We start from the raw sequence: 20498 nt of genomic DNA on the forward strand, positions 1-20498 counted from the left end.
CTGGCATTCTCACAATAACTGGAATATCTGACTAATCTAAAATCTTCTTGAGGGTTTACATCAGATGGGCAAAAGGGAGTTTTAATGAAATGCAAGGTGCGTGGCCTGGGAGAGTGTGGGAACAGAAGGCCGGCAGAGCTGAGCATGCAGAATTATTTTCTGTCTCCTTCTCTAGCTGGGAACGTGTCCTAGCTCCTTTGCTTTCACCCCCTGATCTGAAGATACCTCAGGCCAAGGACACGATCGAATACCTGAAAAGACCTGAAAATAAAAAGCCAGCTAGGCACCCTGTGCCCTTGTCTGCAGAGCATTGAACAAAGTAAAATCATCACGTCAGCGTTGTTTTGCGAGGCAAAAATGTGAGCAGAATTGTAAGCAGCTCCATTTATTCGAGTAAATAGCATGTAAATAAATCATTGGTAAACATTACAAAATTAAATACATTTTCAAAAGCTTGCCAGTATACATAAAATTCACAAACATAGTTCTTTGAAAAAATAAAATATGTTCAGAGCACCCTTGATATAAAATGCCTGACCCCTGTGCTCCGACAGGGCCACCTGGAGACACCCTGCAGTACGTGGGGTTTCTGCAGGGAGGCAGTGGGGGCCTCCCGGAGGGAAGGATGAGTTTCTACCCTGCCCTTTGACCCCGCCCACATTCGTCTGAACTTTGATCCTTCTCCAAGGAGCTGGCAGACAACTGAGAGGAGCAGGGCAGGGCAGGTGCCCCAGGCTCAGCTCCAAACAAGGGGATGGGGTGCAAAATTAGGGCCAGAAGCCAGAGTCCTGACCATATGCCATAGAGGGAAGCTGGCAATGAAATCGCCACCATGCTTCCGCTTCCGAACAGCAAATGCTCCTGTATCAGCTTTCTTGGGAGGAGGTGAAGCTTTCTCCCATTTACACCCACCCATCACTCAGCTCATCTGTTCTGATCTGATGCTGCCCAGACACAGAAGTGACCAGATCTACTTCTACGGAGGAAGATACATCCTCCGCTAACTTCCTTATGACCTGCTTTCATGGAGAGAGAATAATACACACTATTTGGTTGAAAGCAGAGAATGAATTGCTACATGGTGCTTCCTTGTTCCACCGCAAAACAGCACTCAGATAGCGTGGGCGTTTCTCTAGAAATCCAAATAGTTCTTCAAATAAAAGGTTCATAAAACTTTAAAATACCACAAACAAGGCAATAAGTACATGACCTGGCAAAGCATCCTGATTAATGAAATAATACAAAGTCCATACATTAAGCCCTTGACCAAGTCCACATTTTTGTAGTGTAGCTCATTAAAATAACGGATACACTGAATTCTTTCACTTTGGTGCATAAAGTGAACATTGAAGGTCAACAGTATTTGCATGAAGAATACCTAGTGGCCTCTTGAAAACACACGTGCTGTGACCTCCAATGAAAGGATGACCACAAGTTTATTCCACTCATGTGAAATAAAACTCACATCTACATTTTAACTTAGTTGCGTGTAGATATATACAAGTACGAGAAATTCGACATCTGAGTCAAATGTACAACTTAAGAAAAAAGTATTACCAAGCTAGTTGTAAGAAAACAGTCATCCCTGTATAGTTAAGTCCTAAACATCTGATTTCTCCAAAAAGATGCTGCCTGGACCAGCCCATCCTTGCATGTCTGCCTGGTTTGGTAATTTCCGGTTGGGCTGAAACCAGAGTAATGATATCTTTGCAATTCAAATATTACACTAACAAAATCTTTTAAAACAAACAAACAAAAAATGCTCTTGAATAAATGTCTAATAGATACCACCCCCCTCCCCCAAAATAGTTGCTCATAAGGACAACTATTCTTTAATAAACGTCTTCATGAAGTCCAAATCCCTTCCTCGGTCTCCGGGGAAGTTCCACTTGTGCCAGAATTACACAGTCTTCTTCTGCGGGGGGCTCAGTTTCCTCATGCCTCTTATCCGAGAGAGCAGCTCCTTAATAAATTCCTAAAAGAAATCAGAAGAGGTTATTATGAGCTCTATTAAAATTTAGGTTCAAAATCTGCTTGAAGTCATTGATGTCAGTTGCAGTTAACCTTAGTTATGAGCTTGGCTGGACGTGTTAACCCCCACTGGTACAATACATGACGTTTTTAAATAAGTGAAAATGCTTCAACTTCACATCACCTTGCTTTCTCATTGCTGTACTCTAGAAAGAAAACCAGTGACTCATTGACATTATCTACTTGAGCCCTGAAGGCCTATGCGGTTTAGATCAGTGCTTCTCGACCTTTAATAAACCATTCACATGTGCCTACGAATCACCTGGGGAGCTTGTAGATGCTGAATGCGTAGGTCCAGTTGAGGCTGGGACGGCATTTCCAGCTGGCTGCTAAGTGATGCCAACGTTAAAGTCTCTGGAACACACCAGGAAGAACAAGACTAGACCAGTGGAGTTTTTTGGTTTTTTTTTTTTTTTTTTGGCTCAGTGGTTTGCTTTTTTCTTTTCAATTGACATATAATCAGTCTACAATGTTGTGTCAATTTCTGGTGTACCATATGTTTCAGTCATGCATATACATGCGTATGTACCTTTTCATATTCTTTTTCATTAGAGGTTACTATATGATATTGAATAAAGTTCCTTGTGCTCTACGGTATATACTTGTTGTATATCTATTTTATATATAGTAGTTAGTATCTGCAAATCTCGAACTCCCTATTTATCCTTTCCCACTCCTTATCCTCCTCCCCCACCATAACCACAAGATTATTTTCTAAGTCTGTTCTTAAATCTGAGTGTGCATCAGAAGCACAGGGTAAGGTTGGGGCGCAGGGGGCTTATTAAATAAACCACAGAGTGCTGGGCCCACCCCTAGAGTTTCTGATTCAGTAGGTCTGGGGTGTGGCCTAAGAATTTGCATATCTAACAAGCTCCCAAGTGGCACCTATGCTGCTGGTCCCAGGATCTTACTGAGAACCACTAGCCTAGATCCCAATGGGAGTCTCTTGACTTTTTTGACTGCAAATCATAGTTTGAAAAGAAAAACAAAACACATTTCTCATTTACAACTGAGTACATACAAAAGCACACCTGAAATAAAACCTTAAAGAATGAATACTTAATATATGCCATGCTCCCAGTCTTTTCTATCTTGTTCCAATTTCATTTAAAAGGTGACGCTGGGGAGACCCACTAAAATGATTTCATGACTCTCCATGGATGAGAACCCAAGGACTGAAGGACCATCTAGAATGCTTCCCACTTTACTCCATCAGGAATCTTTCATTGTTGTCTCCTGTATTAAAGTTTCTGGCTACCAAATAAGTCACACTTAGATAAAAATTACTTTGTCCTCCTTTATTATATTTGTTAAAGCAAAGTTGACAGCCAGTTAGACTTTCTGATCAGCAAGTGACAGCCAGTGAATGTCAGCTCTGGGCACATCAGGGACATCCCAGAACAAAAACACTAAGAAGCCTTACCTCTCTGCTACGGTCTCCCGAAAAGCAGATCTCAGACAGTCTGCCCTACCAACTACAACCCCTAAGTCACAGCTCCCAGCCCACATGATCCTGGTGCTACCCTCCAGCTCTGAAACACAGTAAGCTTAAATAGCTAATATTTTATTAGCCACCACAATTTCCTTTTTCAATAATCCTTTTGCTACTATAAAAGTAATGTGCTTTTTCCAGAAAGACTAGAAAATACAAACCAGCAACAATTACTCCTCAGAATGAACCACTGTTAATGTATTTTCTTCTATGCAAATTATCTTTACCTAATTGAGATCATACTGTATAACTGTACTCTTTTTTTTTTTCACTTAGCATTATGTCAAAACTTTTCCCCACAACATTAAACAGTCTTTTAAAAAATTAATTTTATGATTATACGATCCTTTATTGTATGGATGTTCTACAAGCTGCTTAATATCCACATCACTGGATATGTGGTTGGTGCTTGGCTTTTCAAAATTATAAACAATGCCGCAATTAACATCTCTGTGCATAAATCTTGGTCTGCAATTTGGATTATTCCCTTTGAAGAGCTATCCAGAGGTGGGTCAAAGGACACAAACATTTTAATCACCACCATTTCTGAACTTGGACAGAACGGAATACATGTGAAGTAAGATCATGTCATGTTTTAGTTTTCTGAACGCCGTTTTACCTAATTTAAGGATCTTCTAGGATGAATAATGCCAAATTTCCCCACTTATATTTTTTCCACTTACATTCAGTTTTCTTCTTATAAAGTTAAATGCATTTCCTGTTACCCCCTTTCCTGTGTGGTTTAAACAACATAATAGGATGCTGCACACACAGTTTCAATTTCATTGTTTTTGGAATCTGTTACTCACTCAAATGACTGCTGTGAAAGGTTTCACCATCTGGGTGCAGATTCCTTTTCTTTTTTTTTTTTTTTTCTGAAGCAAAGATCAAAAATCAGAAACCCTATCATTTATCTTAACTCTGGTAATTTTCTGCACTATTTTAATAACATTTTTCATAAAGACCATTGTAAAAGTTAAGATTAAAATCACACCAGGAATGATGTACCCTAAACTACATACCCTTTCCTCTTCAAGTTAAAAGAAATTTGGTAATTTAAATCAAATTCAAATTCTCTCAGAAAGTTAGTCATGCTGTACATAAAGCTCAGTGATTAAAAGTTTAATTAAATAATTCCTCTTGTATTGATGATATACTGACATTAGCAAAAAACTCTAATTTTAAATTTTATCTTAATGCAATTTATGTATCTGTAACTTAATATACTATATTGTACATATTTTAAAACATTCATAAAATTTGCATAATGAGATGCTCAGTTGAGTAAGTCAAAGAACAGCAAGACTAATATTTATTCTCCAGACAGAAACTTGACAATACCACTTGCACAGAAGGATTCTGTTGATTACAGATGATTCTCTAATAAGATTCAAGAATGTCTAATCAAAAATACTGACTGATGGCTCTTGGCTTATATTTCTCAAAAGTGCTTTATAAAAAGAACAACATATCTCATTTACTTCCAAAACAGGTCACTCACACTTGGGCTGGGGACAGTAATTTAGTCAGGGAAGGGCTGTCCCTTTGGAGGAAATGACATCTGAGTCGAGACCTGAACTAACAAAGAGAGGCTACCTTGGAGAAGCTCTGGGGGTCTGGGTCATGGCACGTGCGCAGAGTCATTGCAGAGAAACAAGCAAGGAAGTGGGTGTTCCTGGCACGGAAAGGCCAAGATGAGCATGATGGGCACCATGCTGGAGGTGCGAGGGCCAGCTCACCAGGGCCCTGTAGGCCACAGTGAGGCCATGAGGGTGCATCTTCGGTGTAATGGAAAACCACTGGAGGCTTTTAAGTAGGGAAGCAGCATCCTCTGATTTGGGTTATTGAACGATCCCTCTGGCTACTGTGTGGAGAATGAGTTTTATAAAGACAAGAGTGAGAGAGAGATCAGCTTGGAGCTGTTGCAGTGGTCCAGGCAAGGGATGCTGGTGGCTTAGAGAAACCAAGGTGGAAATAAATGGGTAGATTTGGGATCCACTTCAGAGACAGAGCCAACAAGCCTTGCTGCTGGACTGAAAGTGGGAGTAGGGTGCAGCGGCGGGGCAGGGACAGGAAAAAAGGAAATTAAAGTCACTGCTTCTTAGCAGAAAAACACTGGAAGAAAGGTACCACTATTTCCTGAGATGGGGGATAACTTGAAGGAACAAAGTAAGTTTACAGACTTGAGTTACCTACTGGGTATCTAAGGGTAAATGTCAAGAAGTCAGATAAACATAACTTCAGGTCTCAGCTCATGGCAGAAAACATAAATATGGGCATCAGTGGCTTTCAACTAAAAGCAAAACAAGAAATCCTAAAAATCTCCATGTGATCTATACATGGTCATAGTAACCTAGCACACAGAGATGCAAGAAGGAAACAAAAGTTTCACGTAAAAACATAACTTTTACTATATATAAAGTATTTTCTATTCTATTTTATTTTGAGGAGATACAGGTCAAGACCACCTAATGGTTACCACCCACAGTTTGTAAACACCATGATCTAGACCCAGACTATTCAATAAAGTAGCTCCTAACCACACACACAGCTACTTAAATTTAAATTAATGGGCACATCTTCTGTCAGATTTATTCCTAAGTATTTAATATTGTTGATGTTATAGTAAATGGTATGCTTTTATTTCAATTTCTGATTGTTTATTGCTAGTATATAGAAATACAGTAGATTTTTTAAATATTTCTCTTATATTCTGCAAGCTTGCTGAACTAACTTTTTTGTATACTCTATTGGATTTTATACATAGACAATCATGTTGTCCGTGAATAAAGACAGTTTCACTTCTTCCTTTCCAATTTGGATGCCTTTTACGTCTTTTCCTTGCTTAATGATACTGGTTAAAAACTCCAATACAATGTTGAATAAAAGTGGTGAGAGTGGTCATCCTGACCATGTTCCTGATGTCAGGGGAGAGTTTTAGTCTTTCACCACTAAGTATGTTACCTGTATTTTTCAAAGATATGCTTATCAAGAGTATCTTCACACATTCCCTTCTATTCCTAATGGGCTGAGAGTTTTTACCAAATACTGGATTTTGTTAAATGATTTTTCTGCATCTATTGACATATTGATATCATATATGATCATAGAGTTTTTCTTTTCCTGAAAAGAAAAGACTCTTAATATGGTGCATTACATTGATTTTCAAATGTTAAACCTACCTTGCATTCTTGGGATAAACCTCGCCTGACCGTGATGTTTTGTTCTCTTTTATATATTGTTGAAATCAATTTGTTAAAAATTCACTTCAGATTTTTTTACATCTATATTCATGTCAGATACTTGTCTATACAGTTCTTTTCTTGTAATGTCTTTGGTTTTAGCATTAAAGTAATTCTGGCCTCACAGAATCAGTTGGGAAGTGTTCCTTCCTTTTCAAGTTTCTGGAAGAGTTTGTGTGGAGTTGATACGATTTTTTCCCTAAATGTCTGGTAAAATTCTCCCATGAGGTCATCTGAGCCTGGATTTGTTTTGTTTTGTTTTGTTTTGAGGGGAGGTTTTGGCAGATTGTATCTTTCAAGAAACTAGTCTATTTCATGTAAGTTGTTGAATTTATGGGCAGGAGGTTGTCATATCTGTAGAATCTGTATGATGTTATCTCTCTTATTCCTGATATGATAATTAGTCTTCCCTCTTTATTAACACTTACCAATATGGCTAGAGATTTATCAATTGCATTGATCTTTTCAAAGAATCAGCTTTTATTTTACTGATTTTCTTTATTGTTTTTCTGTTTTCTATTTCATTGATTTCTACTTTCATCTTTATTATTTCCTTTCTTCACCTTACTTTGAATTTAATTTGTTCTCCTTTTCCTATTCCTGAGGTGGATGCTGAGGTCACTTATTTGAGACCTTATCTAATGCTGACATTTACTGCTAGATAGTCACCTGCAAGCACTGCTTTAGCTTCATCTCACAAATTTTGATATGCTGGATTTTCATTTTCTTTCACTTAAAAATAGTTTCTGATTTCCCCTTTGATTTCTTCTTTGGCCCACGAGTTATTGGCCCATGAGAAATGTATGCTTTACTTTTCAAATATTTGGGGATTTTCCAGTTATCTTTTTGTTACTGATTTCTAATTTAATTCCACTGCATTCAAAGAACATATCTTATATGACTTGACTTCTTTTAAATTTGAGACTTGCTTTATGGCCTAGAATATGTGTGTCTTGGTAAATGTTCTGTGTGCATTTACAAAGAACCAAGCTGACTTCAAGCTGGGCATTTCACCACTATCTTTATACAGTCTCCTCCCATGTAACCTGTACATGCACTGAACATGTAGAAAGAAAGGAGGAACATGAGTGGTTCCCAGATGCAGGATTTCCAAGTGAAAATGTAAGTTATTTAGGGCAATCCTTTAACCACAAAGGGTATGCTCTTTTGCGATACTCAAATAAAGGCACTCTTGACTCTCTTTTGATGTTTCAACCCCCAGCTAAAAGGATGGATGAGGATCAACAAAAATCCCTAGTGGGTTCTGTATTTGAATCTGGCACTGGTTATTCCTGATCTATAGAAAGTGAAGGAAATTAACCCTATTGAAGACCTGTGGTAGCCTCTCCACATATTACATGTTTAATCCATTGTAGTAGGTTTTATTATCTCCATTTTACAGATCAGAAAAACTGATACTTTAGTTCATTCGTCATTTGCCCAAGTCACAAAGAAAATATTTGAATCTAGGTCTCTTGATGTCAATTGAGTTCAGTAAATATGTACCAAGACTCCATCACGTGCCAGACTCTACCCTGGGTGCTGACATGCAGAAGAAGGTAGAGGTCCTGCCTAGCAGGAGCTCCCAGGCCAGCAGGGAAGGAAGACACAGAAACAGGACCTGTCAGAGTAAAGCACAAGCCACAGTGCTAAGTGAGTACAGGTGCCCCGCGGGCAGGACAGGGCACACTGTCCGGCCCAGGCCAGACACAGCTCCTGCCTCTCCCACTCTGCCTCTCACAATGGATGGCAAGTTAAAAGAAGTTCCAGGAGACTCTGAAAGATCAGAAGCTTTGCATTAACATAAGGATTACAGGATCCAGAATTGCTGCATTGGAGTGATGGTCTAGCTTCCTCTCCCTCCCTCCTGCCTCTTCCTCCTCTCCCTCTTCTAGCATTTCTTCAAGGTACACATTTTATTAGTTGAACATCTTCCACCAGTTTCTAAGACCTGGCCATTCTGGTCCATAATGTTTGAAATACTATTCCAGTAAAATGCCATAATTTTTGCCCTGACCCATCATTTCAAGACATGTAGTTTTTCAGACTGACTCAGCAGCTTTTGTCCTCAAAACACTACCTAAAAGATCCCAGGTCTGCTCCTTCAGATCTGCCTCCCAGCTCGCGTTCCTGTGGGCTGCTGTGGGCTGGGCCCAGGTAGGGGACTGAACTGCAGCTGGACAATCATCACCGCATGCACTGGCTTGTAATGAGGGGGTGAAGCTCTGTGTCCCAAAGTCTGTGAATCGTAATGGTGATGCAAGAAGCAGAGAAAAGGAAGATAAATAAAGATCTTGGGTTACAGACATAGAAGAACCCTTTGAAACAAATGCCTAAAAAGATTTCAGATGGGTTTGTTCCTATATGGAAGGAGTAACCCTCTGTGCACACAGTAAGAAGCAGTGGAGCCACATGGTTAAGAGAGGGACTTGGGAGCCAGGCTGGGTTCAAATCCTTGCACATCCCTAAGGACTAATCATTTTCTCTGTGCTTCAGTTTTCCTCACCTGTAAAGTGGGAGCAATGATAATAAAACCTACCCTCCAGGTTCCTACAAGAACTAAATGAGAAAATGAATTAATACATATAATGTGCTTGGGAAAGTGCTCAGACCATAAGAAGTACTGTGTTAAGTGCTTGCTACTATCATCATCAACATCATCTCCACCATCAACATCTTCTTCACTGTCATCATCATGACCATGGAGATAATATTGATAAGAATATTTCCAGTCTGTACAAGTTCAAATCAAAATCACTAAGAAAAATGTAGCCCATCTTCCCCACCCCAGTCCCCTAGAAAAGGTGTGAAAATTAAGGCAGATGAGAAGTATGTTGTGTGACATCCAGCGAGACCATGGGCGTTCAGGTCAGGGTGTTAATGTCAGGCTATGAGCAGCACAAATGAGTTTCTTCCAAAGAAGTTGTCAGTATCACTGGCCAAGCAAACGTTTCTCCCTCCGTGGTTGTAGGCTCCCCCAGCTTCAGGCAACAGACACTACAACTGCTGAGAAAATAAATGCACTCACGCCTCTCTCATCCTGCCCAGTCCAGGACTGCAATTACCCCTGCACCTTCCCACCAGATTCCCTGCCTTTGACCTCGCCTCCCCGAGGTCTCGGCCACAGCCCAGGACCACAGTCAGCCACTCTGGTGCCAGCTCACCTGCCTGACTTTCCCTCTTGGAAGGCTAAAAATGAGTACATTCAATCCTCACATCATGAAGTGTTTGAAATGACATGAAAACGTCCCTTCAGCAACACTTCCCGTCCGCTCCCTCCCCTGGCACACACACACATGCACAGACACGCTCTCTCACACACATACACACACACACACACAGTAGCAGCAGCAACCACCCACCTCGCACCTCCTTTAGCTCATCCTTTTCCTCCTTCTGACTCTGGGTCTATGAACGTGGCTTCCATCACACTGCAGGTGAAATCTTTGCCCTTCCTCCTACTAACCCTCTTCCCTTAAAACAGCGGAAAATTTCACCTCTTCAACAAACACCTTTCTAAATGACCCCGGGGACCTCAGCCCCAACCTCAGTCTGGGCACTATTTTTGTATCTGAGATGCTCTGCATTCACCTTTTATCCATGAACTCCTGTGGGGACTCTTCTTTCCCAGAGGATGCACATTTCTGTTTCATTTAGCATAGGACAGCTCTCTCACCGACTCTAAATGCCTGTCTGCGGTTCAGGTAGAGCTCATACTCATTGGGCACCTTTTATGTGACAAGCACGCTGGGCATCTTCATATAATGTGTCATTTAATCATTACAACTATCTTGTAAAATAGGCTCAGAGAGGTTTAGAGGTTTGCCCGAGGTCACTCAGCTACTGAGTGGTCAGACCAATATTCAAACTTTACTTTGATATAAAGGCATAAGACATATGGAATCACTGTCCTGGGATGGAGGGTACAATTCCTTCTCTCTGCAAGCTCTACCCAGGGTGATACATCAAAAGAAAAGTGGAGAAAGGGTTTGAAATGGAAATTCCCAGAGAAGACAACACGAACAGCCAATAAGCACATGGGGGAAAGTGTTCAACCTTACTAGCTGGCAGTCAGGAGATGGTATGTTTTCAAAAACGAGATATTATCAGATTGGTGAAAATTTTCAAGTCTGGCTGTACCAGGTCTGGGGCGGACACAAGCTGGTGCAAACATTTGAGAGCAATCCCATTTTTGGTATATTCCTTGGAGAAACTCTTGTGCACAAGGCAATAGGTTAAGAAATTATTTTATTATTGTTCACAATAATGGAAAAGTGGACACAGCCTAAGTGAGTATCAACAGTAGAGTGGATAAATGTATTACAATATATTAATACATAAGAATGTTATTGCACAGGAATGCAATAAAAATGAATAAACTAGAGCCTCCTGTAGCAACATGGACAAATCTCAGAAATCTCATGTTGGGCACAATAAGTAAGTTGAAGAAGAAAACTTGCAGCATACCATTTATATAGTTATAAAGCACCCAAGATAATCCACGTGCATACTTCACACTCCTACTTGGTTGCAAGAATCCAATCCGTCTTGACTTTCCTAGCTTGGTGCTTAACATACAGGAGGTGCTCAGCAAAGGTTTGCAAAGTAAAGAAATGTGTGTGAAGCAATTAATTCAAACAACTGCGGCATTAAAGTGAAGGAGCAGAGAGAGGGGACGTTAGAATCTTCGTATATCAATAAAGGGGACTGGAATCGTACAAAGTATCAACTGGCCCCAGCTACTGTGAAGGAAGGTTCTAGAAATGTACCTTTCAGCACTGGAACACTAGCCATCTGGGGGAGTTAGGGAAGACAAGAAGCATATGGCGGAAGGTGGGGGCCTAGGATGCTTGTGTGTGTGTGCGTGTGCATGTGTGCACACGTTCTCAAACACACACAGAAGACAGAGAGATCAAAGAAGCAATAAAAAAGAGAAGAAACATTTCCAGTGACCCCTGGAAACCTGACTTTATATGACATGCAGCCACCTGATTTACGAGATACTTCTAAGAAAGAAAGAAGCCAAAGCATGTTCCTGAGGGGTTCTGGCAGCAGCAGAGTGAAAACAGAAGGTCCCTCCTCGCTCTGGAGTTTCAGCTGTGTGACACCGTCACAGGGCATGGCCCGCGGTGGCCACGCTCTACTCAGAGCTCCGGTCCCCCGATCCCTCCTGGGCCCTGTGGCTTTCAGCTGCCACCCCCTCCCGCCCGCTCCGGCCTGTGCCAGAGGCGGCAGATGGACACACATTTTGTAATTATCACCACAGCCAGACGTCTGGGCCCCTTCCCTAGTCGCTCAAAGTGATTCATCTGTTACACTCATTGATGACACAACACTGCTTTAGTGAAGACGGCTCCGTGGGAAAGTGGGAAAAGGAGAAACCACGGTATCACGGCAAATCGCCGCCTTGAGCATGAGTAAACTGCATTTGTGCCATTCTTTCACGCATTTTGAGTCATTGACAAAGATAAACAAGATACATGGATTTTATGCAGTAGCCTTTTGATGAGAAGCATTTCCTGACATAAGGACTTTCCAAAGAAATGCTTAAAACTGCTGCTCCGTGAATGGTGTCACCGACCACAGCGATTGTGTGGATCCTGCAAGTTCCTATGAAAGGGCTCCCAGCAGAATTCTTGGTGCTCTACCTGTTTGTCCAAAACACAGCCACTGACCCCTTATACAGAGTACAGGCCGGGGCAAAGAACAGTAGGGATTCTGAAGGGTGGGGTGCATGGGGGTCAGTGACTGCCCCGTGTGCTCCTTCCTCTTTGTCACCCCAATCAATTTCCTAAAATCTCACATCCACAGGGGCCATCTGCTCCCGGTCCTGAGCCTCAGTGCCAGAACATGGCAGATCAAGTCAACTCATACACCTTTTCCATAGCTACGTGACACTTCTTCCAAAAAGCCTAACATTCAACAGACAACATGGGAATCACGCAAGTTGTGATCAGACAAGGAAAGAAGAATTTTTTAAAATTGAGGAATAACTGACATATGCCAACATATTAGTTTCAGGTGTACAACATAATGATTCAATACTCGTATATACCGCAAAAAAACATGATGGTTAAGTCGAGTTAACATCCATCACCACATACAGTTACAATTTTTTTTCTTGTGATGAAAACTTTTAAGATCTACTCTCTTAGCAACTTTCAAACATACATTACAGTATTGCTAACTATAGTCACCAGGCTCTATGAGAAGAATTTCTAGATCCAACAAGGTTTAGACACATGAGAACAAGGGAAGGGTAGGTAGCACGTATCTGTTTTCAAATGTAATGGCAACACTTGAAAACTGTTCCAAGTGGCAACATGTCCTCATCCAAAGAACCAGCTAAGCATTTAAAAATCACGCTGTGAACTTCCATCAGCTTGAATATCCAGGTCACACGGGAGGCCAAAGGGGCAGGCAGTGAATCCTCCCTGATGAACACAGCTCTGTGGGGGGCATCCTCAGCCCTGTGTGACTCTGGGATTTGCTCCCTGCAGTCACTGGCATTATTTAGCACCACAAGTGCCATCATCACTCATCACTGAAATACTTCACTTCCCCCTCTCTTTTTTTGGGGGGGTGGGGGGCGGGAGGGAGGAGTGTTTATCTTCAGAGAGGTTCGTTGGCTGACAGGGCACACCAGAACTGATCCTATTTTTCATTATCTGCAAAGAGGCTTATGAATCTGTTTTGGATAAGGGTTTGTGCCTGCTGGGCTTATAATCACTTCTGCCAACATAAATTCCTGAAGGTCTTAACTGCATCCTGGTTTCCCCTCCTTTAACTTAAAACCACTGACACCATTCTGTCCATTTATTTTCTTGACTATCTGCCATTAAAGATTAATTTGTTCTGTTGGTGAGAGCGGGCCCATTCATCTGTTTTAGAGATCCAGACCACTGCTCTTAGACTAATTTATTTTGTACCCAAATTCTAACCTTTATTTACATGCAGCAGAACAGTCCATTTGCTCTTACCAGATTCAACCTCACCAGCATTTAATTCTTCCTTCACTTACTAATGGGTTTCTCACAATTCACACACTTGCAATTCAGACAACATATAATAAAGTTCATATCAGTACTCCAACCATAGTAAATAATCAGTGGAGTAAATTCATCAACATTATAATCTACCACTTTATAATCACTAAGGAAACTAAAGTAATTTCATCCAGGGTTCCATTATCAATGAAGAACAATATTATTTGCTACAAATACCGAAATCCTGACTAAATGAAAGAAACCCATTTCCAAATTCGTTTTTTTAATTGTGATTCCCTTTGCTAAATATAGAAATCCAAAAGCCATGTGTCAAATTACCTTTAACTCATATTTTTTTCTTCTGTCCAGATAAGTCTAAACACAAGAAGAAAATATGAAGCTGTTTTTAATATAGAGTTGATCGGCTTTTTAAATATGATCATTACTTCTGAGTTTAATGAAAAAAAGAAAAGGCCATAAAATCACAATCAATCATTGGGAAATGCCAACTATTTAAAGGTCCACTGCCCTTTAAAGCCTGTACCTCCCCCACCGACTCTTTTTAAAAAAAATAACAATCATTAATTACTGAAGCATCTGAAGGCAAGATGCATGTGGCTCTCCCTATAATGGCATCTCTTTCTTCTTTCCTAATGTTTTGTCTCAATTATTGTTGTCAGCATCATTATCATTATTCTCATGGTCATCCTGCTTCTAAGACTGTAGTGAAGTCTTAAACCTGACCCAGAAGGAGTTCTGGTCTTTGTCCTCAGATCCTGAGAGGCAAGCTCTAAGCCCCTGGACGACTACTCCCTGATAAAAAGTGTCTGTGCTTACCTGGGGGCCTTGGGCATTGCAAGAGAGTCTAACTGTGATTTAGGGTGGGGGCTTTGGGTCACATGGTATCAGCTCCTTATCCTGAGGGGCCGGAGACTCGAGTTAGCCATGTGCACAGTCCACCATGGCTATGTGACCAAGTCACAACAAAGACCCAGAGCACCCAGCCCCAGGTGAGCTTTCCTGAGTGGCTACTCTGTACATACTGCCACACAGCATAGCTGACAGACTCAACACTGCCCATGACCCCCAGGGAGAGGACAGCTGGAGACTCTGCATGTGGACCTTTCCTGGACCCTGTCTCACAAAGCTCTCCTCCCGGCTGATTTTCCTCTGTAGCTTTTCATTCTAATAAACTTTAACTGTGAGTGTGAGTAACTTTCAGTGGGTCCTGTGGGTTCTTCTAGCAAATCATCAAACATGAGTATGGTCTTGGGGGCCCCTGAACTTGCAAATGGTGTCAGAAGTGAGAGTGGTCTTGTGGACCATTTGTTGCCTAACTTTGCAAAGAGTACTGAATAAAGACCAGGAAGTAAATGCAGAGTTTTGCTCAATGATCGCATGTCTATGGCAAGCTTACCTAACATTTCTGGGTTGCGTTTAATGAAGACAACCTTCAGATTTAGAAATACCCCGAAGTAGAACTTGTGCTCACCTAGTAAGAGTTCAGAGACAGACAGTGAGAAGGAGACAGAGCACAGGATGCCTACCCAAACATGAGTCCAAATGCCTGCTCCCGCACATCCGGGCTCTTCCCCTGGGCAGAGGCGGCCTGGAGCAGAAAGAACTTTAATAACATGTGTGAGCAACGGACACAATGGGAGCAAAATCCTTTGGGCCACTAGATAAAGCTTCCCATGTTTCTTGTTAATAAATCCCAACCCTTTGTTACTCACCTGCCTAACTGCACTAAAACATCCTAAGGCCCTCATAGCCAGGGGGGGTTCCAACCACCAGCATGCCGTTCTCATCTGATTCTGATCTTTTTTTGTAAGTTCCCCAATTCTCTCCCTTTTCAGAAACATCATTCTGAAGGTGCCAGCTTTCAAAGGGTGATCTCAATGCATTAATCTAGCATCAAGCTCTATGCCTCATCTCTGCCCAAAATTGCAGTCTTTTTTGAGGAAACCCCATGGGAGGCCAGCTGAAAAGATTCCCCGGGCTGCAGGCGCTCAGACCCATTACACAAGCCAAACGGCTGCCTCCTCGGCTTTCTCTAGTAAGGACACAGTCCCTAAAATCATTTTCCATTAAGTAATTTGGTTCCTAACTTAGAGAGCCATGGGATGAGCTGACACCCCTGGCATTTCTGTTCTTTTATTCCCATTTTAATATTCTTTGGGCACTTAAATTCTGACCAGAGTTGGCTGTGGCCATCTAAGAGATTGTTTTTAAAAGGGACACGCATCTTCACTACCCTCCTTAAGTCCCTATATTAGTTACAGGCACATGGATGTTCAGTAAACATTTGTTGAGCAAATAAATAAAGAGAACGTAGCAAAATGCCAAGCTGTGCCTCCTCCAGTCACGCACGCAGCCTCTCTGTGTTGTCAACGCCCAGTTTATATTTTCTCCCCACAGCAATTGGCTCACTGGTCAGGGGCTGGGAGCACTTCCATGTACACAGAAACCGAACAATATTTTAAACAGGCTAAGATGCTAAATTGGTAGAGAGCCGCTGTGAGTAGGATGAGCTAACAATGGTCATCACCAAAGGGTGTCAGAAAAGTAAGATGCAGTCACTCATCGTGACACCAAAGCAATGAAGGAGAATCCGCCCTTCTACCACCAACCCAGGACGAGTAAAAAAGCAGGCCTGCCTTTCTGAAAACACAGCTCAATTCCCATCTGCAAACAATGATTAGACATCCCTTTTCTGCACCACCACGTGGCATGGTATTTCCATGACCCGGCTGACTACTGGGACCCAGAAATGCCTCTCACCACCCACTCCCAGACTTCGTCATTCGGCATGAACCTCTGGTGCAGATCAGTTTACAAGCTTTGATTGCTAGGATGATAGGTAATACCACAACCTTTACTTTACAAAAATGAAATAAATGCACAGAAAGAAAAATCAAATGTTTATCAGAGAACAATGGCTCAGCCACCTTCAACTCTAAAAAGAGATTTCTTAATAGAAATAAATAGATCAGACTGGCAACTCCCTTACAATGGGGGTGCTCCACTGTGATCCTAAGATTTGAAAACCATGCAAAAAGGAGTAAAAGAAGCTCCTCCCTAGCCTGGCTAGCTGGCCTCAACACCCCTACCCCTGATTTCTATAATGTCCACTAGGCGATCACTATGGATCCTTCAAATCCAAGTCATAACCAAAACAAAATGACTGCCCTTCTTGCATTATAGAGAAACATCCTTTCTACCTTTAAATCAGCTCTATTATAATATCAACAACATCAGAAATGGCATTCACTCAAGGGGAAAAAATTAAAACATCGTTCTTATAAGTCAATCACTAACACGTCAGTGTGGTGACCACAATTACTGCTGTGTTTCTGAAGAGTCCAAGTCAGGAAAGATTTAAATGCCTGGAATCCCCAGTTTGGAATATGAATCAAAATGGGGAAACACAAGTTCTCTTCTTATTAGCCAAGGACCCACATGGGATAAAACTACATAAAACCACGGACCCAAAGTCTACAACCGAAAGTGACACACCAAAACAGTGTCACGTGGGTGAAATCAGCAGATTCTTTAACGTCTGCTTTTCAAATTGAATAACACAAGAACAGCATTACTGGTGAATTTGGGCATTTTGCATATTTAATATGTAATGGAGGAGCACTGACCCTTATAGAACCAGACTCAGCCAGCACGCATCCAGCTTTGTGTTATGTGCTTTCCTAAGTACCCTAACTTCCCCACTTACTCACTATGTCATCTTAGGCATATTTGGCAGCCTTTCTACGTCTCAAATTCTCTAAATGATCATGGTGTCAAGCTCATAGCCCTGTTGTGAAGATGAAATGAGTTAATACGTGCGATTAGATCAGTGCCTGGCGTGCTTAGTGAGGATTTAGGAACCATTGTTGTTGTTACTATCACTAAAGTTATTGTCATTGCAAAGAACCCTCACTAAAACCTGGGGCGGTGGTTATTATTCCCTCTATTTTCAAAAAGGAGCAAATGGAGGCTCAGAGAGGTTGAGAAAATTGCTCAAAGTCACACGCATTTAGTGCTGGCGCTGGTATATGAGCCTTGATTCAAAGTCTAGTCTTCCCACTCCCTACCAGCCCCTCCCCCGCCACTGCAATGAAGCTATAAATAAATGCGTCTGAATCAGCAAAGAGGGCTTCCTTACATTTACAACTTCAAAGTGGTGTAATAATTGTCTGTAAAATTCTTTTGATCAAAAAATAGCACCTCCAGAGAAGACTACTTGAAAAGAAACATCATTAATTGTCAGGCATTTAGCTGAGATAAGACAAAGTCCTTTAATGTCCTAGATGTCTTGCAAGTAGCTTAGCAAGATGGGCAGGATGGGGAAAAGAGCACAAGATAAGGCACTAGAAACTCCGGACTGAGTCCCTGCCTCTCCACTCCTCTGCTCACCGCTGTGAGGTCTTAGACAAGTTACCCAGACTCTCTACACCAAGCGATGGTTGTGAGGACTAAATAAGATAATGCTTGTTACCACAGTGTCAACTTGAGGGCTGTGGGGAAACATAAGCACTTATTTTCATCATCACAATCCAGGTGCCAGTAAAATCTGTTTCTTACGAACATAAGCTCAAAGGCAAAACTACCCAACCTTTTCTGAAATGACCCTTTAATAGATCAATGAGCTTGACTGAAACTCCTCAGTGTTTGACACCATTTCCATTCTTAGAAACCACAAGCTAAACAAGGAACACGAGATGCTCTCCTGTAAATTCCAGCGCCTCTTTCTTTGGAACTCTGAGGAGCATTCTAGTGTCGCATCCTTTCAGCTCATAAGCCTCCTTACAGAGACTAGGTGACGGACACTTTTGTTCCCGGGGGACAAGACCCTCCATTTCATCTAACTGTGTTAATGAATGTAAATACTTTGCTCCCTGGACACTGCAAAAACTGGGACGAGGAAGGAGGCTCATGTATATCCAACCTTTACCACCAAAATACCAACACATGAACTTCTCCACCCAGGAGGAGAGCTGAAGCAAATGGGAATGATAAAGTGAGTTAATGGCATGTCTACACCCACCAGTCCGGATATACTCTCAGTAATGATCCCCATGCTGACACCACATGCTAATTCACCAGCATCATCCATCACTTTTCTTTTGGTTTTTTTTTCAACTTATCCAAACTTTATTCAATTTCCATTTGAGAGCTAGTAGTCACAGTACTAAGTTGTTATATCATTAAAATGTCCATTCTACTATATTTAATGTGCACACATACACTTTGAGCTTTATAGACTGTGATTAAGAGGGATTTCTTATGCTTTGAAGTAGTATAAAACTGTCCAACACTCTTTCTCTATTGTTGAATAATTGATACGATTACATTCTCAAGGTCAATAAATATGAAAAGAAGGAAAAGGATCTTCAGTAACAACGTAAATGGAATTCGTGGCATCATTTCTGTTGGTATTTGTAATGTCAATTTACATTTTCACCATCAGAGGTCATGAAAGAACAATGGTGAACAGAAAATTTGAGCTTTGTTCATCCATCACTTTTCTTGACTACAACAACCCTACTAGTCTTGTCTAACCTTTCACAACAATTTGATGCTGCCCTCCAAATATCTGTTTTAACTCTCAGATCAATTTCCCAACTAACTATAAATAAAGGAGTTCTAGTCCCCAAAAAACTAAACAGTGAGGTCTCCTGCCTCCTTCTCATCCTTACTTCCAAAAAGCCTGAAGTCGGATTATCAACACTCCAACAGCAGTTTACAGGGTCAAACTCTTAAAAAAAAACAAAAACAAAAACAAAAAACAAAACTCAACAGCCCAAATCTCTCCAGAAAAGAAATGTCCACATAGTGACAGTCTGAGGAGGCCCCCTGCTCCAGACACACACACAACAACAACAACAAATCTGATTTGCAAGCTTGTCACTCCACAGTGAGACCCACCAATGGACAAGGTGTGCTCACACACACAGATTCTAATCAACTCACTGGGTCCCAACATCCAAACATGGGTATACTTCCCCAAGCCAGTAAAGACAGACAAAAACAAACAGAAAAAAAAAAAGAAAAGAAAAGAAAAGAAAAGTGGGATTCAGAGAAAATGCAGACAGCAAAATAATCTTGAAAACAAAAACAAAGAAAATAAAACACTTGATTGATAATCCTCAAAGAGAAAAAAGAAATAAGTGCATCCATAATATAAGAAGAAATACAGAAACAAAACAGTCAACAGTGATCAAGAAAGGGCTGTTGGATATTAAAAATAAAATAGCTGAAACTTTAAAATATCAGTAAAAAGGCTAGAAGATAAAGTCAGGGAAATCTTTCAGAAAGTAGAACAAAAGATCAAGTAGATGAAAAACAAAAGAGAAAAGATAAGAAATTAAAGCCTCCATCCGGAAGATGTAACATCTAAATAACAGGAGAGCCAAAAGTATAGAATACTTGGGAAAATGTAATAAAAATAGTAAATAATAAAAGACAAGTTTTGAAGAACTGAAAGGCATGAATCTTCAAAGACAGCTTACAAAGTCCTCCCACCATTGCTTTGATATTGCAAATAAACTCCAGGACATCTGCTGGATCTTCTAATTTCTCTGATTTATCACAGGAGCTGAATGTACCTCTTTTACCAATATTTTCATAACTGATCAAATCCTTAATTTCTACACCATTTGTGCTTCTGGTTATTACAGTATACACTAAGTTCCTTGGTCTAATCAAACTAATAGCCATTGTTTTTACATTAATATTTATACACTTGCAACT

The 20498-nt window shown here is 41.0% G+C and overlaps 1 protein-coding gene across 2 annotated transcripts in view; it reads right to left on the reverse strand.

The window, feature by feature from the left end:
• Positions 1–369: 369 nt before the first annotated feature.
• Positions 370–20498, reverse strand: part of PPP1R14C (protein phosphatase 1 regulatory inhibitor subunit 14C) — a 79511-nt gene continuing 59382 nt past the window's right edge. Inside the window, exons 4-5 of one of the 2 annotated variants that reach the window (XM_074368167.1) lie at positions 15299–15360; positions 370–1975 (exon numbers count right to left, since the gene is read on the reverse strand). In XM_074368167.1, coding sequence (XP_074224268.1) covers positions 1945–1975; positions 15299–15360 — 93 coding nt within the window. In that variant the 3' untranslated portion in view covers positions 370–1944. The remainder of the gene's footprint in view (positions 1976–15298; positions 15361–20498) is intronic. The other variant, XM_010965705.3, reaches the window with a different exon arrangement.

The sequence above is a fragment of the Camelus bactrianus genome, chromosome 8 (assembly GCF_048773025.1).
Source record: "Camelus bactrianus isolate YW-2024 breed Bactrian camel chromosome 8, ASM4877302v1, whole genome shotgun sequence".
In the NCBI taxonomy this organism is placed as follows: Eukaryota; Metazoa; Chordata; class Mammalia; order Artiodactyla; family Camelidae; genus Camelus; species Camelus bactrianus.